Source organism: Rhinopithecus roxellana, chromosome 5 (assembly GCF_007565055.1).
Source record: "Rhinopithecus roxellana isolate Shanxi Qingling chromosome 5, ASM756505v1, whole genome shotgun sequence".
In the NCBI taxonomy this organism is placed as follows: domain Eukaryota; kingdom Metazoa; phylum Chordata; class Mammalia; order Primates; family Cercopithecidae; genus Rhinopithecus; species Rhinopithecus roxellana.
The window spans coordinates 42676017-42699457 of record NC_044553.1 but is presented as its reverse complement, the minus strand read 5'-3'; the positions used below and the strand labels follow the sequence as shown (position 1 = coordinate 42699457).

Here is a 23441-nt window from a genome sequence, read left to right as displayed (position 1 = left end):
CCCAAAGTGCTGGGATTACAGGCTTGAGCCACCGTGCCCGGCCTCTCTGTACACTCTTGTTTTTCTTTTTCTTTCCTTTTTTTTTTTTTTTTTTTTTTTGAGAGAAGTCTCGCTCTTTTCGCCCAGGTTTGAGTGCAGTGACTTTATCTCAGCTCACTGCAACTTCCACCTCCCGGGTTCAAACGATTCTTCTGCCTCTGCCCCCCAAGTAGCTGGGATTAAGGCACCTGCTACCATGCCTGGCTAATTTTTGTATTTTTTAGTAGAGCAGAGTTTCACAATGTTAGCCAGGCTGGTCTCGAACTCCTGACCTCAGATGACCTGCCTCCCTCGGCCTCCCAAAGTGTTGGGATTACAGGCATGAGCCACCGCGCCCGGTCAATGTACACTCTGTTTTTCTCTGGTGCATGTAGTCTCTCTTTTCTGTTTTTCATAAGCTTTGTGTTACTTTCTTCTTCATGTTTTTCTCTTCATTGTAGTTCCTTCTGTTACTTACTCTGTGAAGCCTTACTTGGTTTCTCCTCTTCATCACTTCTCCCTGAAGAGCTGGACTATTTCTGTCTCTAATATAGCTTATTATAAATTAACATTATGCATATAGCTCCCTTAACTACATCTTGGCTATAATACCAGAACTTTCCTGTTATTTTTCATTGTAAGAACAGTCTTATTTTTGGTAATTAAGACTTAGTCTTGGCCGGGCGCGGTGGCTCAAGCCTGTAATCCCAGCACTTTGGGAGGCCGAGGCGGGTGGATCACGAGGTCAGGAGATCGAGACCCTCCTGGCTAACACGGTGAAACCCCGTCTCTACTAAAAATACAAAAAACTAGCCGGGCGCGGTGGCGGGCGTAGTCCCAGCTACTCGGAGGCTGAGGCGGGAGAATGGCGGAAACCCGGGAGGCGGAGCTTGCAGTGAGCCGAGATCGCGCCACTGCACTCCAGCCTGGGCGACACAGCGAGACTCCGTCTCAAAAAAAAAAAAAAAAAAAAAAAGACTTAGTCTTATGCATTTTAAAAACTTCATGTAAAATTCATTCTTCTTGTAGGGATTATGATGGGTGAGGGTGTCTGACTCTTCACATATTCTCCCTTTTTCATGTCTTGGGGCAGAGAGTGAAAAAAGGCAGACATATAATTAGTCTGGGTAAAGTCGTCTTCTTTTAGGTTGTGGCTTCCTCTCTAATACGGAGTGTTCATCATGCCTTATTGTGAGTCATTTAAATTTTGTTTCATTGCCATGTGTAGATTCCTCCTGATTCAGTCTGTTGGCAGCTCACTGGCAACTCTCTGAACTTAGAATATGTAGTAATAATTGCATATTTGTGCTTAATTTAAGCCTGAGGTAAAATTGGGACTACAGGAAATTTTCATTCAATGTCCGGTGAAATTTATTTTAAAGTCAGCATCTCACAGGAAAATAATCAGTCTTCTAGAAGAGAGTATTATGTCATGTAGATATTATAGAGCACCTTTGAGTGCACAGGTTTCATACTTGTAATGTCAAATCTCTATTTTAAAGTAATACAACCTTTAGGGACCTTCATCCTAGCATATCCATATTCTAGAACCACTTCAGATGTCCTATTTAAATGTAAATTAATTTAAATGTACATTAATGAAACTTAAATAAAATTAAAAATTCAGTTCCTGAGTCTCAGTAGCCACATTTGAGGTACTTAATTAGCCACCTGTGGCTAGTGGCTACTATATTGGATAGCACAGACATTTTGATCGTTGAAGTAAGTGCTTCTCTAGTGGATAGAGGTAAGAAATTTTTCTTACCATAGGAAAGTCAGATACATGGAGTCAATCATGTACACCAACTAGGTACTCTATTTCACAGGTTTTTTTTTTCTTGCCCATGTGAGGGAAGTTTGTGAAAGGGAGAAAAGTTGCCACACACCTGTACAAGATACTGCTTTCAAATTCACCTGATATTTAGCTCTTTGAAAGTGTCAGACAACTGCTAGTGCAAACATAGGTTTTGCAGCAGGATTAAGACTTCAAATATTTCCACCCACAGAGACAGACCATCTTGTTCGTCCTTCCTATTTCCTTTTCTACTGTTCTCTCTTCAGTTGACACAACTTCAGTTGACAGAGTAAGACTTGGGATAAGCTGAAAAGCAAATGTTTGAGTATATGTGTTGGTGTGTGTGTATAGATTTTGAGAGAAGTGGCTTAACTCCTAGAATAATACATTTGTATTATTTTTTCTACCAAGCCCTTAGATATCATCTAATTGAATGCCTGCCCACATTTTACATATAAGTAAACTGAGGTTGGAGAAAGTGATTGCCTAAGATCATATAGCTAATGGTAGATCTGGGACTAAAACCTTTGTTCCATGATGCCAACACCAATGGTTTTTCTCCTGAATCATTTACCTTTCCCATTTTAATTCAGAATTCACTACTATCTGTTGTTACAGATACAATGGCAAGAGTTTAGAGGTATGAATAATTAATTATTGTAATGAATTTCTCATTTAAAGAAATGTTGCTTTTATGTATTTTAAAGAATTTGGTAATTGCAATTTTTATAGATTGAAGAAGAAGAGAGGAAGAAAATAGAAGATATGAAAGAAAATGAACGGATAAAAGCCACTAAAGAATTGGAAGCCTGGAAAGAATATCAAAGAAAAGCTGAAGAGCAAAAAAAAATTCAGAAAGAAGAGAAATTATGTCAAAGAGAAAAGCAAATTAAAGAAGAAAGAAAAAAATTAAAATATAAGACTAGTACTAGAAATTCGGCATCGAGAAATCTTGCTCCAAAAGGTAAAATGATTAAGACTTTCTTGAGTAGTGGGTCCTGTTAGTGACGTATATATGACACTTTTCTTTTTTTGTAAATATATTCACAGCATTAGGTTACTATTTTGGCATATTGAGAATAACCAATTCAGTACAAAGACTAAAGTAAAAGACATTTCTTCTTTCGAGGGTAATGAAGTTTCCTTTCTTTTTTGTTTTGTTTTGTTTTTTGAGATGGAGTCTCGCCCTGTCGCCCAGGCTGGAGTGCAGTGGCAGGATCTCAGCTCACTGTAAGCTCCACCTCCCGGGTTCACGCCATTCTCCTGCCTCAGCCTCCCGAGTAGCTGGGACTACAGGTGTCTGCCAACACACCCGGCTAATTTTTTGTATTTTTAGTAGAGACGGGGTTTCACTGTGTTAGCCAGGATGGTCTTGATCTCCTGACCTCGTGGTCTGCCCACCTCAGCGTCCCAAAGTGCTGGAATTATAGGCGTGAGCCACCGTGCCCGGCCGGTAATGAAGTTTTCTAATAAAATGAGCAAGGAGGCGCCTGTAGTTCCAGCTACTCGGGAGGCTGAGGCAGGAGAATGGCGTGAACCTGGGAGGCGGAGGTTGCAGTGAGATCGTGCCACTGCACTCCAGCCTGGGCAACAGAGCAAGACTCCTCCGTCTAAAAAAAAAAACAAAAAATGAGCAAGGATTCATTCAAGGATTCGAAAAGAAGAGTGTCTTCTTTGCTTGTGTGCTTTCTTTTGAAATTTACAGAGATGTTGTTAAATAAGTGCTTAACTCAGGCTCAGGCCCAAAAAGACTTGGAGTGGACTAGCAGTGTCAGAAGCATTCATTTATTCCATTAGAGATAAGAAACTAGGAATTTCACTAAAAGACCTTTTCCTCACATCACTTAGGAAGATGAATACTATAAGCAAACTTACTCTACAGCAAATAAAGTTTGCTTCTAGCTTTTAATCTTGCTTGATGTGTTCAAAAATAGATAAATGAATGTAATTTTTTTTCTTTTTTTCTTTTTCTTTTTCTTTTTTTTTGAGAGAAGATCTGGCTCTGTCTCCCAGGCTGGAGTGCAGTGGTGCGATCTCAGCTCACTCTAACCTCTGCCTCTCCAGCTCAAGCCATCCTCCCTTAGCCTCCCAAGTAGCTGGGACTACAGGCCATGTGCCTCAATGTCCAGCTAATGTTTTTTGTACTTTTTGTAGAGACGAGGTTTTGCCATGTTGCCCAGGCTGGTCTTGAACTCGTGAGCTCAAGCAATCTGCCTGCCTTGGCCTCCCAAAGTAGGCATGAGCCACCATGTCTGGCTGATACAAATATAAATCTGTTTTGTTTTGTGTGTGTGTGTGTGTGTGTGTGTGTGTGTGTGTGTGTGTGTAAAATTATTATTTCAGTAGTTTTGGGAGAACGGGTGGTGCTTGGTTACATGTATAAGTTCTTTAGTGGTGATTTCTGAGATTTTGGTAGAGCCATCAACCAAGCAGTGTACACTGCACTCAATGTGTAGTCTTTTATCCCTCACCCCTGCACCCTTCACCCCAAGTCCCCAGGCCCATAGCATTCTTATGCCTTGGCATCCTCATAGCTTAGCTCCCATTTATGAGCGAGAACATGGGCCGGGAGCAGTGGCTCACACCTATAATCCCAGCACTTTGGGAGGACAAGGCGGGTAGATCACCTGAGGTTGGAAGTTTGAGACCAGTCTGACTAATGTGGAGAAACCCCATCTTTACTAAAATTACAAAATTAACCGGGTGTGGTGACACATACCTGTAATCCCAGCTACTCAAGAGGCTGAGGCAGGAGAATTGCTTGAACCTGGAAGGCGGAGGTTGTGGTGAGCTGAGATTGTGCCATTGCATTCCAGCCTGGGCAACAAAAGCAAAACTCCGTCTCAAAAAAAAAAAAAACAAAAACAAAAGGCAAGAACATATGGTATTTGGTTTTCTATTCCTGAGCTACTTCATATAGAATAATCATCTCCAACTCCATCCAGGTTGCCGAGAATGCCATTATTTTATTTTATTCCTTTTTATGGCTGAGTAGTATTCCATGATTTTATATATGTATACACACACTATATTTTCTTTACTCATTAGTTGATGGGCATTTAGGCTAGTTATATATTTTTGCAATTGCAATTGTGCTGCTATAAGCATAAGTGTGCAAGTGTCTAATGACTTCTTTTTCTCTAGGTAGATACCCAGTAGGGGGATTGCTGGATCAAATAGCAGTTCTACTTTTGGTTCTTTAAGGAATCTCCACACTGTCTTCCATAGTAGTTGTGCTAGTTTATATTCCCACCAGCAGTGTAAAAGTGTCCCTTTTCACTACATCTACACCAACCTCTGTTATTTTTTCATTTTTAAATTATGGTCATTCTTAACAGTATCGCATTGTGGTTTTGATTTGCATTTCCCTAATAATTAGCGATGTTGAGCATTTTTTCATATGTTTGTTGGACATTTGTTTCTTTCTTTCTTTATTTGTTTATTTATTTTGAGACAGAATTTCGCTCTTGTTGCCCAGGCTGGAGTGCAATGGCACGATCTTGGCTCACCGCAATCTCTGCCTCCCAGATTCAAGCGATTCTCCTGCTTCAACCTCCCGAGTAGCTAGGATTACACCATGCCTGGCTAATTTAGAGATGGGGTTTCTCCATGTTGGTCAGGCTGGTCTCGAACTCCCGACCTCAGGTGATCTGCCTGCCTCAGCCTCCCAAAGTGATGGGATTACAGGCGTGAGCCACTGCACCTGGCTGGACATTTGTATATCTTCTTTTGAGAGTTGTCTATTCATGTCCTTAGCCTACTTTTTGATGGGATTGTTTTGTTCTTACTGATTTGTTTGAGTTCCCTGTAGACTGTGGATATTAGTCCTTTGTCAGATGCATAGTTTGCGAAGATTTTCTTCCACTCTGTGGGTTGTCTGTTTACTGTGCTGATTATTTCTTTTGCTGTGCAGAAGCTTTTTAGTTTAATTAAGTCCCATCTATTTATCTTTGTTTTTGTTGCATTTGCTTTTGGATTCTTGGCCATCAAGTCTTTGCCTAAGCCAGTGTTAGAAGGGTTTTTCCAGTGTTATCTTCTAGAATTTTTATTGTTTCAGGTCGTAGACTTAAGTCTTTGATCCATCTTGAGTTAATTTTTGTGTTAGTGGAGAGATGAGGATCCAGTTTCATACCCCTACATGTGGTTTGCCAATTATCCCAGCACTATTTGTTGAATAGGTTGTCCTTTCCCCACTTTATGGTTTTGTTTGCTTTGTCAGATTGGCTGGCTGTATTTGGCTTTACATCTGGGTTCTCTATTCTGTTCTACTGGCCTATGTGCCTGTTTTTATACCAGTACTATACTGTTTTGGTAATTATGGCCTTGTAGTATAGTTTGGAGTCAGGTAATGTGATCCCTTCAGATTTGTTATTTTTGCTTAGTCTTGCTTTGGCTATGTGGCCTGTTTTTTTGTTCTACTTGAATTTTAGGATTGTTTTTTCTAGTTCTGTGAAGAATGATCATGATATTTTGATGGGGATTGCATTGAATTTATAGATTGCTTTTGGCAGTATGGTCATTTTCACAATATTGGTTCTACCCATCTATGAACATGGGATGTGCTTCCATTTGTTTGTGTCATCCACGATTTCTTTCAGCAGTGTTTTGTAGTTTACCTTGTGAGATCTTTCACCTCTTTAGTTAGGTATATTCCTAAGTTTTTTGTTTTTTTGTTTTGTTTTGTTTTGAGGTTTTTTTTGCAGCTGTTGTAAAAGGGGTCATGTTCTTGATGTGATTCTCAGCCTGGCCCTTGTTGGTGTATAGTAGTGCTAGTGACTTGTTTACATCGATTTTGTATCCTGAAACTTTATTTGAATTCATGTATCAGATCTAGGAGCTTTTCGGATGAGTCTTTAGGGTTTTCTAGGTATGCAATCATATCATTGGCGAACAGTGACAACATGACTTCCTCCTTACTGATTTAGATGCTCTTTATTTTTTTCTCTTGTCTGATCGCTCTGGCTAGGGCTGCCAGTAATACGTTAAATAGAGTTGGTGAAAGTGGACATCCTTGTCTTATTTCAGTTGTCAGGGGAAACGCTTTCAACTTTTCACTGTTCATTATAATATTGGCCGTGCGTTTGTCAAAGATGGCTTTTATTACCTTAAGGTATATCCCTTCTATGCCCATTTTGCTGAGGGTTTTAGTCATAAAGGATGCTGGATTTTGTCAAATGCTTTTTGTGTGTGTGAGACACAGTCTCACTCTGTTCCTTAGGCTGGAGTGCAGTGGTATGATCTCGGCTTACTGCAACCTCTGCCTCCCAAATTCAAACGATTCTCCTGCCTCAACCTCCCCGATATCTGGGATTACCGGTGTGCACCACCACGCGTAGCTAATTTTTTGTATTTTTTAGTAGAGACAGGGTTTTGCCATGTTGGCCAAGCTGGCCTCAAACTCCTGACCTCAAATGATTCGCCTGCCTTGGCTTCCCAAAATGCTGGGATTACAGGTGTGAGCCACCACGCCCAGCCTCAAATGCTTTTTCTGCATTTATTGAGATTATCATAAGATTTTTGTTTTGACTTCTGCTTATGTGGTATATTATATTTATTGATTTGTGTATGTTAAATCAGCTCTGCATCCCTGGTATGAAACCCACTTAACCATGGTGTATTACCTTTTTGATATGCTGTTGCACTTGGTTAGCTAGTATTTGGTTGAGGAGTGTTACATCTGTGTTCATCAGGGATATTTGGTCTGTAGTTTTCTTTTTTTTGTTATGTCCTTTCCTGGTTTTGGTATTAGGGTAGTACGGGTTTTATGAAATGATTTAGGGAGGATTTTCTCCTTATCTTTTGGAATAGTTTTAGTAGGATTAGTACCAGTTCTCTTTGAATGTCTGTTAGAATTCAGCTGTTGGGCCGGGAGCGTGGCTCATACCTGTAATCCCAGCACTTCGGGAGGCCAAGGCAGGCGATCACCTGAGGTCAGGAGTCCGAGACCATCCTGCCCAACATCGTGAAGCCTCATCTAACTAAAAGTACAAAAATTAGCAGGGTATGGTGGCGCATGCCTATAACCCCATCAACTCGGGAAGCTGAGGCAGGAGAATCGCTTGAACCTGGAGGTGGAGGTTGCAGTGAGCTGAGATCTCACCACTGTATTCCAGCCTGGGGGCAACAGAGCAAGACCCTGTCTTTAAAAAGAAAAAAAAATTTCAGCTATGAATCCATTTGGTCCTGGACTTTTTTTAGTTGGCAGTTTTTAAATTACTGTTTCAATCTCCCTACTTGTTATTGGTCTATTCAGAGTTTCTATTTCTTCCTGGCTTAATCTGGGAGGATTAATTCCTTTTAGGTTTGGGAATTTATCCATCTCCTTTAGGTTTTCTAGTTTGTGCGCATAAAGTATTCATAGTAGCCTTGAATAATTTTTTGTATCTCTGTGGTATTTGTTGTAATTTCTCTCATTTCATTTCTAATCGAGCTTATTTGGATATTCTTCTTTTCTGGGTTAATCTTACTAATGGTCTATCAATTTTGTTTCTCTTTTCAAAGAACCAGCTTTTTGTTTAATTTTTCTTTTGCATTTTTTTTCTTTCAGTTTCATTTAGTTCTGCTCTGATCTTTGTTATTTCTTTTCTTGTGCTGGGTTTGGGTTTGATGTGTTCTTGTTTTTCTAGTTTCTTGAGGTGTGAACCTAGATTGTCTGTTTATGCTCTTTCAGACTTTTTGATGTAGGCATTTAGTGCTATGAACTTTCCTCTTAGCACTGCTTTTGCTGTATCCCAGAGGTTTTGACTGGTTGTATCACTCTTATTGTTCAGTTCAAAGAATTTTAAAATTTCCGTCTTGATTTCATTGTTGACCCAAAGATCATTCAGAGGCAGGTTATGTAATTTCCATATATTTGTATAGTTTTGAGCATTCCTTTTGAAGTCAATATCCAGTTTTATTCCACTGTGGTCCTAGAGAGTACTTGATGTAATTTTGATTTTCTTAAATTTATTGAGATGGGTCAGGCACGGTGGCTCAAGCCTGTAATCCCAGCACTTTGGGAGGCCGAGGCAGGCAGATCACAAGGTCAGGAGATCGAGACCATCCTGGCTAACATGGTGAAACCCCGTCTTTACTAAAAATACAAAAAATAAGCCAGGCGTGGTGGTGGGCGCCTGTAGTCCCAGCTACTCGGGAGGCTGAGGCAGGAGAATGGCGTGAACCCGGGAGGCGGAGCTTGCAGTGAGCTGAGATTGTGCCATCGCACTCCAGCCTAGGCAACAGTGCAAGACTCCGTCTCAAAAAAAAAAAAAAAAACAAATTTATTGAGATGGCTGGGCAAAGTGGCTCATGCCTGTCATCCCAACACTTTGGGAGGCCGAGGCGGGTGGATCACCTGAGGTCAGGAGTTTGAGACCAGCCTGGCCAACATGGTGAAACCTCGTCTTTACTAAAAATACAAAAATTAGGCTGGTGTGGTGGCGGGGGCCTGTAATCCCAGCTACTTGGGAGGCTGAGGCAGAAGAATCACTTGAACCCAAGAGGTGGAGGTTGCTATGAGTTGAGATCACGCCACTGCACCCCAGCCTGGACGACACAGTGAGGCTCCGTATCAAAAAAAAAAAAAAAGCAAAAACTTACTGAAATTTGTTTTGTGGTCTATCATTTGGTTGATCTTGGAGAATGTTCCATGTGCTGGTGAAAGAATGCATATTCTGCAGTTGTTGGGTAGAATGTTCTATAAATGTCTGTTAAGTCCATTTGTTCTAGGATATAGTTTAAATCCATTATTTCTTCACTGACTTTCTGTCTTGATTACCTGTATTGTGCTGTCAATAGAGTATTGAAGTCCCCCACTATTATTGTAGTGCTATCTCATTTCTTAGGTCTAATAGTAATTGTTTTATAAATTTGAGAATTCTGGCCGGGCGCAGTGGCTCACACGTGTAATCCCGGCACTTTGGGAGGTCAAGGCAGGTGGATCACGAGGTCAGGAGTTTGAGACCAGACTGACCAACATGGTGAAACCCCGTCTGTACTAAAAATACAAAAATTAGCCGGGCGTGGTGGCGCATGCCTGTAATCCCAGCTACCCAGGAGGCTGAGGCAGGAGAATTGCTTGAATCTGGAGGTGGAGGTTGCAGTGAGCCAAAATTGCGCCACGGCACTCCAGCCTGGGTGACAGAGCGAGACTGTCTCAAAAAAAAAAAAAAAAAGTAAATAAATAAATTTGAGAGTTCCAGTGTTAGGTGCATAAACATTTAGGATTGTGATATTTTCCGGTTGGACTAATCCTTTTATCATTATACAATGTCCTTTTTAATCTTTTTAAACTGTTGTTGCTTTAAAGTCTGCTTTGTTTTGTATAAGAATAGCTACTCCTGGCCAGGCGCATTGGCTCATGCCTATAATCCCAGCACTTTGGGAGGCCGAGGTGGGCGGATCACGAGGTCAGGAGTTCGAGACCAGCCGGGCCAACATGGTGAAACGCCGTCTCTACTAAAAATACAAATATTAGCCGGGTGTGATGGTACGCACCTGTAGGCCCAGCTACTCGGAAGGCTAAGGCAGGATAATCACTTGGACCTGGGAGGCAGAGGTTGCAGTGAGTCAAGATTGTGCCACTGTACTCCAGCCTGGGCAACAGAAAGAGGCTCTGTCTCAAAATAAGAGGGGGGAAAAAAAGGAATAGCTACTCCTGCTCACTTTGGTGTCCATTTGCATGGAATATCTTTTTCCTCCCTGTTACCTGAAGTTTATGAGTCCCTATATGTTAGGCAAGTCTGTTAAAAGACTTATTGGTTGGTTGGTTTTTATCTATTTTGACATTCTGTATCTCTTAAGTGGAGCATTTAGGCCATTTACATTCAACGTCAGTATTGAGATGTGAGGTACTGTTCTATTCATCATGCTAGTTGTTGCCTTATACCATATTTTGTTTTCATTGTGCTGTTGTTTTATAGGTCCTGTGAGATTTATGCTTTAAGGAGGTTCTATTTTGGTATATTCTGAAGTTTTGTTTCAATATTTAGAACTCCTTTTAGCATTTCTTGTAGTGCTGACATGGTAGTGGCAAATTCAACATTTGTTTGTTTGAAAAAGACTTTATCTCGCCTCTGGTTATGAAGCTTAGTTCGACTGGATACAAAATTCTTGGCTGATGATTATTTTGTTTAAGGAGGCTAAAGATTAGACCACCATCCCTTCTGGCTTGCAGGGCTTCTGCTAAGAAGTCTGCTGTTAATCTGATAGGTTCTTCTTTATAGATTACCTGATGCTTTGTCCTCACAGCTCCTTTTTTTTTTTTTTTTTAGACAGTCTTGCTCTGTCACCCAGGCTAGAGTGCAGTGTCACGATCTCAGCTCGCAGCAACCTGCAAATCCCGGGTTCAAGCAATTCTCCTTCCTCAGACTCCTGAGTAGCTGGGATTACAGGCACCCGCCACCACGCCTGGCTAATTTTTGTATTTTTAGTAGAGACGGGGTTTCACCGTCTTGGCCAGGCTGGTCTCGAACTCCTGACATTGTGATCCACCCTCCTTGGCCTCCCAAAGTGCTGAGATTACAGGTGTGAGCCACTGTGCCCGGCCTTGCCTCACAGCTCTTAAGATTCTTTCTTTCATCTTTACTTTAGACAATGTGATGACTATGTGCCTAGGCAATAATCTTTTTGCAATTAATTCCCTGGGTGTTCTTTGAGCTTCTTGTATTTGGATGTCTCGATCTCTAGCAAGACCAAGGAAGTTTTTCTCGATTATTCCCTCAAGTATGTTTTCCAAACTTTTAGATTTCCGTTCTTCCTCAGGAGTACCAGTTATTCTTATGTTTGCTCATTTATATAATCCCAGATTTCTTGGAGGCTTTGTTCATTTTTTAAAATTCTTTTTTTCTTTGTCTTTGTTGGATAGGGTTCATTTGAAAGCCTTGTCTTTGAGCTCTGAAGTTATTTCTTCTACTTGTTTAGTTCTATTGTTGAAACTTTCCAGTGTATTTTGCATTTCTTTAAGTGTGTCTTTCATTTCCAGAAATTTTGATTATCTTTTCTTTATAATATCTATTTCTCTGGAGACTTTTTCATTCATATCCTCCTGTATTTTTTTTTTAATTTCTTTAAGTTGATTTTCACCTTTCTCTAGTGCCTCCTTGAGGACCGTAATAATCAACCTTCTGAATTATTTATCTGGCAATAATTCTTGGCAAAAAACCAAGAAAAAAAGATTTCTTCTTGGTTTGGATCCATTGCTGGAGAGCTAGTGTATTCTTTTCGGGGTGTTACAGAACCTTGTATTATCATAGTACCAGAATTACTTTTCTGGTTCCTTCTTATTTGAGTAGACTGTTTCAGTGGTAAGATCTGGAACTCAAAGGCTACTGTTCGGATTCTTTTGTCCCATGGGCGTTCCCTTGATATGGTGCCCTCCCCCTGCCACTAGGGATGGGGCTTCCTGAGAGCCATACTGCAGTGATTGTTACTGCCCTTCTGGTTCTAGCCAACCAGTTGGGCCCCAGGCTGGTGCTGGGGAGTATCTGCAAAGAGCCCTATGATGTAATCTGCAGGTCTCCCAGCCATGGATACCAGCACCTGTTCTGGTGGTGGCAGGTGAGTGAAGTGGATGCTGTTGGAGTCTTTTGTTGTAATTTCATTTAGTGCACTTCAAGTACTGGTTATGCTAGCAGTGAAGTTGTCACGTGGACAGACTCAGGACCTCTGGCTAGACAGGGTATTGCAGGAAGTGGAATTAGCTGTTGTTTTCTCCTTTGGAGCAGAGGTGTTCTGTTATGAATTGCTACAGAGGCTTGAGTTGGTTGGGCTCCAGCCAGGAGGTGGCACTTCCAAAAGGGCACCAGCTGCAGTATAGAAGAGAGATATAATCTTGATGTTGGTCAGGACAAGTACTCGGGTTTCTCAGGTGACGGGCAGGGTCATAGAGCAGGTAGAGAAAAACCATCAGGTGGGGGCAAGGTTAGTTGGGTCTGGGCTCAGACTCCCCTTGGGTGGGGCTTGCTGTGGCCACAGTGGGGGTGGAGGGGTGAATCTCAGGCCAATGGAATTATGTTCCCAGGGGCATTATGGCTGCCTCTGCTGTGCCATACAGGTCACCAGGGAGGTAGGGGAAAGCCGGCAGTGACAGGCCTCACCCAACTCCCAGTCAGCCACCAAGGCCAGTCTCACTCCGGCCATGCCACCCCAACTGCACTGAGTTTATATCCAGGCAGTCGGTGAGCAGGGCTGAGATCTTGCCCCAGACTATAAGCCTTGCCACTGAGAAAGCAAGATGGCTCTTAGGCCTCACCAGTCTCTGCCTGCCCACACTATTGGCTGTGGCTTCTGCACTCGCATCTGTATTTCCCATTTGCCCCCCCCGCCCGCCACCAATTTCTGCTTAGGAAAATTCCTGCTCAGTCAAAATTATTACAAAGTTCAGCTGCAAGCCTCCTTCACCCTGTGGTCCCGCTTCATTTCCACTGGCTGCCTTCCCTTCTCCAAGGACCTCTGTGGGATCAGGCCAGGAATGGCTTCTTTGGACTCCAGCTGGGGATGGAAGTGCCTACAGGACTCTTCCTGTTGCTTCTTCTACTTCTATATTTTGCTCAGCTCCCTAAATCTATTTCGGTTCTGGGTAAAGTTAAATCCTTCCCCTGTGATCTGGATTTTCAGGTTCCCCAGTGGGGATGTATGTTCAGAGACTGACCTTTTTCTCCTCACACTTTGGGAACTCAGTTTTTCAGCTGTCTTGTGGCATTTGCAGCAGCAAGCCACTTCTTTCAAAGGGTCTGTGAATTCTTTCGGGTTTCCTACGGTGTTTCTTGTGGTGTTCCTGAAGTGATTCTTGGAGTAAAAGTTCACAGTGCGAGTCTCCAGATGCTGTTCTGTCCATCCAAGTGACAGCTGCATGTTAATCCTGTCTCCGATCTGCCATTTTCCCTCCTACCTCCCAATGAATATAATTCTATATTGAAAGCTACGGGTTTGGTTTTATCTAATTTTAGAATATTAAACTTTGTTTTGGATGTATTTTCCACCGGGTGCAGTGGCTCATGCCTGTAATCCCAGAACTTGGGAGGCTGAGGTGGGCAGATCACCTGAAGTTGGGTGTTCAAGACCAGCCTGACCAACATGGAGAAACCCTGTCTCTACTAAAAATACAAAACTAGCCGGGCATGGTGGTGGGCGCCTGTAATCCCAGCTACTCAGGAGGCGCTGAGGCAGGAGAATCGCTTGAACCCAGGAGGTGGAGGTTGCAGTGAGGCGAGATCGTGCCATTGCACTCCAGCCTGGGCAACAAGAGTGAAACTCCATCTCAAAAAGAGAGAAAAAGAAATATTTAGTATTTTCCTTACATAAGTCATTGAATTCCTATAACATTTTAGTTTAAAATCACATATATAATAATAATAATAATTAACATTTATTAAGTGACTACTATGTGCCAGGGGATTTTATTGCTTGGGTCACTCAGTCTTCACAACACTTCAGTCTAAGTGCTGCTATTCTTATTTTAGAGGAAATAGATGTTCAGAAAAAAAAGATAACTATGAATAAGTAAACTTGCAGAATTTGAACCCAGATCTGTTCTGCATCTGAAACCTGTGCTATTTCCACCAGGTTATATGTCTTTACTACTTTAACAGTGAGACTTGGCATGTTGAAAACTCATTTAGAGGCTGGGCATGGTGGCTCACTCCTGTAATCCCAGCACTTTGGGAGGCGGAGGTGGGTGGATCACCTGAGGTCAGGAGTTCCAGACCACCCTGGGCAACATGGTGAAACCCTGTCTCTACTAAAAATACAAAACTTAGCCAGGCTGGTGGTGTGCACCTGTAGTCTCAGCTACTCAGGAGGCTGAGGCAGGAGAATCACTTGAACCCAGGAGGCAGAGGCTGCAGTGAGCCAAGATCACGCCACTGCACTCCAGTGTGGGCGACAGAGTGAGACCTTGTCTCAAAAAAACAAAAAAAAAGTCATTTAGATTGAATATATATATATATATATATATATATATTTTCAATTTGCTAATATTTTATAAGCAATTGTCACATTTATCTTCATATTGAGATTTAGTTATATTTTTCATTCCTCATACTGTTCTTGTCTAGATTTTATACAAAATTGTACCAGACCCATATACTATAGAGCATTTTTATTTTTCTATTATTTGAAACAATATAGTTAGGTAAGAGAAATATCTTTTGTTTTAAAGTTTAGTAAAACTTCCCCTAAAACTGTCTAGGTCTGGAGTTTTTTTATGGAGGTTTTTTGAAAAACAAAATAGATTTAGTTTCTATAATAGTTATTGATTATTGAAATTTTCCAAAGTCAATTTTGGTAATTTGTCTTCTAAATTGTGCGTTTTATCTTTTCAAATTCATTTCTATAAAGTTTTTATTTGCTTATCTCTACTTTATCTATAGTTATATAATTTACTAATTTCTAATATTGTTCTTTTTTTTGAGACAGGATCTCACCCTGTCACCCAGGATGGAGTGCAGTTGATCTAGCTTGATCCTTAATAAAGTAATCTATCCTTTGTTTCTGGTTGTTTTAAAATTCTTCCCCTTGGTATATTGTGGGTTCATTAGTATAAGTTCAATTTTATGTTTATTTGTCTCATAATATCATAACTTGGAGCATGCTATCACTCAGAGAACTTTGTCATTCATCAGTTCTGGGAATTTCAAAACTATTGTCTTCAAATATTACCTTCTTGGCTGGTAATTTACCTTCTTTGCTCATGCCTGTAATCTCAAGCACTTTGGGAGGCTGAGGTGGGCGAATTACGTGAGGCTAGGAGTTCGAGACCAGCCTGGCCAACATGGTGAAACCCCATCTCTACTAAAAATACAAAAATTAGCTGGCTGTGGTGGCACACAGCTGTAATCCCAGCTACTTGGGAGACTGAGGCATGAGAATTGCTTGAACCCAGGAGACAGAGGCTGCAGTGAGCCGAGATCGCGCCACTGCACTCTAGCCTGGGTGACAGAGTGAGACTCTGTCTCAAAAACAAACACAAAAACAAACAAATATTACATTATTGTGTTCTCTTGTTTTCAGTATGTATTTTTAAATTACACAGATGTTTTTCTTTTTTTTGAGACGGAGTCTTGCTCTGTCATCCAGGCTGGAGTGCAGTGGTACAATCTCAGCTCACTGCAGCCTCTGCCTCCTGGGTTCAAGCAATTCTCCTGCCTCAGCCTCCTTAGTAGCTGGAACTACAGATGTGCACCACCACACCAGGCTAATTTTTGTATTTTTAGTAAACACGGGGTTTCACCATTTTGGCCATGCTGATCTTGAACTCGTGACCTCAAGCGATCCACCTGTCTTGGCCTCCCAAAATGCTGGGATTACAGGCTTGAGTCACCACACCTGGCCAACTTTCTTGTATTCTCTTTATCTTCCTCAGCTATGTTCTGTATAATATCTCAGATCTATCTTCTAGTTTATAAATTTTCTTGAACCATTACTAATTTTATGTTATACTTGTCCAAGATATTTTTAATTTCAGTGACAATATTTTTCATTTTGAAAGTTCTGTTTTTTTTCCACACCTCTCTGTTCTTTGTCACTGGCTTCTTAGTTTTCATTATTGATGTTAGCCTGTCTTTACTGTCTTTAAGTGGGTATGTTTAAAATGATTCATCTCTTTCAGATTGTCATGCTATTTCAAAATCTTAGGGAGCCACTCGTCTGATTTGTTGTGTCTGCTGATTGTTCGGAAGAGGATTGTTTCCTCTTGCGAATTGTGCCTGACCACTAATCTTCTGCAAAAACTTCTTTGTGTGTATGTTTGAGGAAATATCATATATTCTTTTTTACAAAAGACTTGTTGATGAGGAATACCTGGAGCTTCAATTTCTTACAAGAGACATTTTTTCCAAGCTTTACTTTCTAAGACTAGTGAGCAGAGATCGTATAAGCATCCTTTTCACTAAGAGTGACGCCCACTGGGCACGGTGGCTCACGCCTATAAACCCAGCACTTTGGGAGGCCGAGGCGGGTGGATCATGAAGTCAGGAGTTCAAGACCAGTCTGGCCAACATGGTGAAACCCGTGTCTACTAAAAATACAAAAAAACTAGCGGGGCATGGTGCACATCTGTAATCCCAGCTACTCGCGAGGCTGAGGCAGGAGAATCACTTGAACCCGGGAGGTGCCGCCCTTCTATGATTCTAGTTTCATTTACACCTTCCCACCTCTGTACCTATATCAGCATTAAATTTCCATTCTCCAGCCATTGATATTAATCTATTTGCATCTAAAATCTTTCCAAACAGCTTTGTGTTCACTTTTGAGATGACCCTGGCTTTAAATTCGGTGATGAGGCCTTTCCTTTACTTACTTTTGAAACTGAACTATATATTGAACCTTTTGTTTATTTATTTTTTATTAAGAATTTGTATGTGTTCATAACATTTTACCTTTTCATAAAATTGCATGTAAAACTTTGTAGTAAAAGTTGTAACCTGTGTTGCTACAAACAGCAAATTTCTTTTTTACGTTTTGAATTTGCAAATAGCAAATAGAAGAGTTTGTAAATTAGATACACGAGTTTGGAAATTATATATCTTATTTTTACTGTAACTAGTGGTCACTTTAATATTTTTTATAAACACATGAAGATTTGTTTTTCTGTAGCAAAATAGTTTTTTTTGGTTTTCCTCATGGGATAACAGTGATGATTTCCTGCATGTTCTATATCGTATTAATCATTAGTATTAATAGTAATCTGAAGTAAAATGAAGTATACTTCGTTTTCACTTTCTATTCTATTTTCCTTCTTTTTTTTCTTTTCTTTTATCTTTTCTTTTCTTTTTTTTTTTTTTTTTTTTTTTTTTTTTTTGGTGAGACTTGCTCTGTTGTCCAGACTGGAGTGCAGTGGCATAATCTTGGCTCACTGCAGTCTCTGCCTCCCAGGTTCAAGTGATTCTCCTGCCTCAGCTTCCCAAGTAGCTGGGATTACAGGTGCCCGCCACCACGCCTGACTAATTTTTTGTATTTTTAGTAGAGATGAGGTTTCACCATATTGGCCAAGCAGTCTCCAACTCCTGACCTCAAGTGATCCACCTGCCTCAGCCTCCCAAAGTGCTAGGATTACAGGTGTGAGCCGCTGCGCCACGACCTGTTTTCCTTCTTTTGTATTAGTATTTAAAACTATTATTTACAGGCTGGGTGTGGTGGCTCACACCTGTAATCTCAACACTTTGAGAGGCCAAAATGGGAGGATTGCTTGAGCCCAGGAGTTCAAGACCAGCCTGGGCAACAAAACAAGACCCCATCTCTACAAAAAAAGCATACAAACAAAAAAAATTAGCCATGCATGGTGGTGTACACCTGTAGTCCCAGCTCTTGAGAGACTGAGATGGGAGGATTGCTTGAGCCAAGGGGTTCAAGGCTGCAGTGTGCTGTGATTGCATCACTGCACTCCAGCCTATGTGAGAGTAATAACCCTATCTCTAAAAAAAAAAAAGATACGATTTACAACATTTTTGGTGTGTTCTCCACTGCTTTAGAAAACCCATTCTTTTTCATTTTGCTCTCAAGTTTGCCACTCCTGGGTTCTTAATGTTATTTCTCTGTGTTCTGGAACATTTCTTTGAGTAATGTATTCAGAAAAGATGACTAGGTAGTGTTGGCTGAGTTCTTACATACCTAGAAATGTCTTTTACCATTATGAGTGAGCAACAGTTAACTTGGATATAAAATTATTGGGACCTTATATTAGGTAGGTTCAAGCCAAGCATTATAAAATAAAGTCCCAAATGGGCAGATCAAATAAAGATAAAAATTTAGTTATCTTTAATGTCATACTTTGTTATGCAACAGTACTGAATGACTGTGTTCCACAAGGCCATCCTGGCAGATGGGATCACCTCTGTTATCACATTATTTGGCTTTCATGTTTGAGTCTAAGAGGGCTTTTTCCCTCCTTGCTCCAGTCCTTTGAAATGTCTAGTCAAGACCCTCTCCAAGTTTTTGTTTGTTTGTTTATTGGAGATGGAGTCTCCAACACGCGATCTCGGCTAACTGCAACTTCTGCCTCCTAGGTTCAAGCAAATCTCCTGCCTCAGCCTCCCAAGTAGCTGGGATTACAGGTGCACGCCACAGGCTTGGTTAATTTTTATATTTTTAGTAGAGACAGGGTTTCACTGTGTTGGCCAGGCTGGTCTTGAACTCCTGACCTCAGGTGATTGGCCCGCCTTGGCCTCCCAGAGTGCTGGGATTACAGACATGAGCCGCTGTGCCCGTCCTTGCCACCAATTCTCATTCGTTTTCTTTAATGGCTAAAACTTTTTACACTATTGTAAGAAAGCATATAGGAGATAATGTATATAGGAGATATTGCTATAGAGTTTAAGGAGATAGAGGTGGTATTGGCAGTGGTGGTTTTGCCTATGTGCTCTTCTCTAGAGTTGATGTTGAGTTGCCTAAAGTATCCTCCCTTAGAGTTGATGTGAATTAAACACTGGTTTTAAAAACAGAACCCCAGAAAAGTAGCTGAGGCCATTGATAAAGAGCAGGTAAGTCTTTGGCTGCTGTATTATCAGTGCTAAATTTTGCATTTTTTTCTTGCAGAAAATATATTTGATTTATTTGTTTAGGACTTGGGGGTTGGCTTTGATGTGTAATTAAAGGTCAGTCGATGGTTAACTAGAAAATGAGAAATAAGTGACTTGCTTGCTACCATTGTTTTTAAAGGGAGAAGTTCAGAAAATATATTTACTGAGAAGTTAAAGGAAGACAGTATTCCTGCTCCTCGTTCTGTTGGCAGTATTAAAATCAACTTTACCCCTCGAGTATTCCCAACAGCTCTTCGTGAATCACAAGTAGCAGAAGAGGAGGAGGTAGATATACTTACTGTAGTTACAATTACCACAAATGAAAATACTTTATTTTTATTTCATCTATTGAAATTAGTACTGGTGGCCGGGCGCGGTGGCTCAAGCCTGTAATCCCAGCACTTTGGGAGGCCGAGACGGGCGGATCACGAGGTCAGGAGATCGAGACCTTCCTGGCTAACATGGTGAAACCCCGTCTCTACTAAAAATACAAAAAAAAAAAAAACTAGCCGGGCGAGATGGCGGGCGCCTGTAGTCCCAGCTACTTGGGAGGCTGAGGCAGGAGAATGGCGTGAACCCGGGAGGCGGAGCTTGCAGTGAGCTGAGATCCGGCCACTGCACTCCAGCCCGGGCGACAGAGCAAGACTCCACCTCAAAAAAAAAAAAAAAGAAATTAGTACTGGTTCTGCGCTTCTTAAGTATTTATTACACTAAATAAATAATGTCATGAATATATTTTAGAATTTCCTTATAAGAAAATATATTTTGCAGATTTTTTTTGGCGCTAGAATAGTGATAAGAGAACACTGATTTAATATATGTACAGTAGGCCGGGCGCAGTGGCTCACGCCTGTAATCCCAGCACTTTGGGAGGCCAAGATGGGTGGATCACTTGAGGTCAGGAGTTCGAGACCAACCTGACTAACATGGGGAAACCCCATCTGTACTAAAAATACAAAAAATTAGCCAGGCGTGGTGGTGGTGCATACCTATAATTGGATGCATACTCGGGAGGCTGAGGCAGTAGAATCACTTGAACCCAGGGGGCGGAGGTTGCAGTGAGCCAAGATTGCGCCATTTCAGTCCAGCCTGGGTGAAAGAGCGAAACTCAGTCTCAAAAAAAAAAAAAAAAGACAATGACAATATAAATATTAATTATTTTGTGTTATTAAACAATGTATTTTCTGTATTTGTAACATTTCTATAATTATACAGTTAGAATTATTTTTAAATTGTGTTTATGCACATACACACACACACACCTTTTTATTTTTTTAGAGTTGGGGTCTTGCTCTGCTGCCCAGACTGGAGTACAGTGGGGCAATCATGGCTCACTGTAGCCTTGAACTCGGGCTCAAGTGACCTTCTGTATATTTTTCAGTATAGAAAAATGAAAATACTATAACGAAGAAAGGTAAAATAATAATCACATAGGCTGGGCATGGTGGCTTACGCCTATAATCCCAGCACTTTGGGAGGCCGAGGTGGGCAGATCACAAGGGCAGGAGTTCGAGACCAGCCTGACCAATATGGTGAAACCCCATCTTTACTAAAAATACAAAAATTAGCCGGGCGTGCTGGCACATGCCTGTAATCCTAGCTATTCAGTAGACTGAGACAGGAGAATTGCTTGAACCCAGGAGGCGGAGATTATGGTGAGCTGAGATCATGCCACTGCACTCCAGCCCTGGGGGACAGAGTGCGACTCCATCTCAGGAAAAATAATAATAATAATAATAATAATAATAATAATAATAATATCACATGAACTCCCAGAAAACAAGAAATTTGGCTAGAAACTTCTATCTATTATATTTCAACCAGCTAATGAGGTTTAAAAAAAGTTTAAGGCCAGTCATGGTGGCTCCAGCCTGTAAGCCCAGCATTTTGGGAGGCCAAGGCGGGTGGATCACAAGGTCAGGAGTTCAAGACCAGCCTGGCCAATATGGTGAAACCCCGTCTCTACTAAAAATACAAAAAATTAGCTGGGCGTGGTGGTGCATGCCTGTAGTCCCAGCTACTCAGGAGGCTGAGGCAGAAGAACCGCTTGCACCTGGGAGGCGGAGGGTACAGTGAACTGAGATTGTGCCACTGTACTCCAGCCTGGGCAACTGAGTGAGACTCTGTCTCAAAAAAAAAAAAAGTTTAACAATGTATAAATATTGCAAGATTAATATCACCATCCTTAGCCAGGTGGGGTGGCTCATGCCTGTAATCCCAGCACTTTGGGAGGCCGAGGTGGGTGGATCACGAGGTCATGTGTTCAATACCAGCCTGGCCAAAATAGTGAAACTTCGTCTCTATTAGAAATACAAACATTAGCCGGGCATGGTGGCATACCCTGTAATCCCAGCTACTCAGGAGGCTGAGGCAGGAGAATCACTTGAACCTGGGAAGTGGAGGTTGCAATGAGCCGAGATTGTGCCAATTTGCACTCCAGCCTGGGTGACAGAGCAAGACAAAAAAAAAAAAAAAAAAAAAAAAAATTACCATTATCAAATAGTATGTTAATCTGCTCTGGCTGCTATAAATAAAATACCATAGACTGGGTGGCTTAAACAATGAAGAGTCATTTCTCATAGTTCTGGAGGCTGGGAAATGTAAGATCAGGGTGTCAGCATGTTTCTTGGTAGGAGCCCTCATCATAACTTGTAGACAACCACTTTCTCACTGTGTCCACATAGTGGGTGGGGGAGCTCTGATCTCTTTCTCTTCTTATAAGGATACTAAACTCATTCTGGAGGCTCTCCTCTCATGACCGAAACCTAATTACCTCTCACAGGCCCCACTTCCAAATACTGATTCACATTGATGGTTAAAGCTTCAGTATATCAATTTGGAGGAGAGGTGGGGAAGACACAAACATTCAGTGCATAACAAATAATATTTCCATCCACTGGAGGAAGATGGAAAATCTAAAAGGAAATGTTAATTAAAAAAAAGACCTTTAGGGCCGGGCGCGGTGGCTCAAGCCTGTAATCCCAGCACTTTGGGAGGCCGAGACGGGCGAATCACGAGGTCAGGAGATCGAGACCATCCTGGCTAACACGGTGAAACCCTGTCTCTACTAAAAAAATTACAAAAAACTAGCCGGGCGAGGTGGCGGGCGCCTGTAGTCCCAGCTACTCGGAGGCTGAGGCAGGAGAATGGCATAAACCCGAGAGGCGGAGCTTGCAGTGAGCTGAGAACCGGCCACTGCACTCCAGCCTGGGCGACAGAGCGAGACTCTGTCTCAAAAAAAAAAAAGACCTTTTTATTCTTCATAGGACCTCTTTCTCATTCTAGTGGCTACACAAACAAGCTGAGGCACGAAGAGCAATGAATACTGACATTCCTGAACTTTGCGATTTAAAAGAAGAAGAAAAGAACCCCGAATGGTTGAAGGATAAAGGAAAGTAAGTTGTTTGAACTCTGATCATGAGCTTTATCATGTATGAAGACATTAGTAGTTATCAGAGGACGAGTATGGTGGCTTGTGCCTATAATCCCAGCCCTTTGGGAGGCCGAGGTGGGATGATCACTTGAAGCCAGAAGTTCGAGACCAGCCTGGGCAACAAAGCAAGATTTTTGTCTCTACGAAAAAAACAAACAAAATAAAACATTAGCCTGGCATGGTGGTGAGCACCTGTAGTCCCAGCTACTCGGAAGGCTGAGGCGGGAGGATCCCTCAAGCCCAGGAGTTCATGGCAGTAGTGAGCTATGATTGTGCCTGTGCACTCCAGTCTGGGCAACAGAGTGAGACCCTGTCTTTGAACAAAAAAAGTAGTTATCGCATTCTCTAAATATTTTGTCTGTTTGTGTATTGTTGGGGAAAGATAATCCAAATAAGCAAATAAGGTAGACAGGGCCTCCATATTTAAAAAGTCAGATAACAAGGCAATGAGGCTCTAATTTTATTTTTTTATTTAAATGTCATAAAAATGAAAAAAAATTACATCTTTTGGAATGCTTATTAAAATTCCTTTTAAAATCCCTTTTACATTTGACATAAGTCCTTCCTGATGTCCCCCATAAAAACAGGTTTTTGCAAAGCTAGAGCTTGATTATTCTTATCCATTTATTTTATTTATTTTTTTTTTGAGATAGAGTCTCATACTGTCGCCCAAGCTGGAGTGTAGTGGTGCAATCTC

General features: G+C 41.4%; 1 protein-coding gene across 3 annotated transcripts in view; it reads left to right on the top strand.

Annotated features, from left to right (window-relative positions):
• The window catches only part of DNAAF4 (dynein axonemal assembly factor 4), an 81191-nt gene that overhangs the window by 34705 nt on the left and 23045 nt on the right, over positions 1-23441 (top strand). For all 3 annotated transcript variants that reach the window (XM_010372570.2, XM_010372571.2, XM_010372569.2), the window contains exons 5-7: positions 2546-2777; positions 19451-19596; positions 22597-22706. In XM_010372570.2, coding sequence (XP_010370872.1) covers positions 2546-2777; positions 19451-19596; positions 22597-22706 — 488 coding nt within the window. The remainder of the gene's footprint in view (positions 1-2545; positions 2778-19450; positions 19597-22596; positions 22707-23441) is intronic.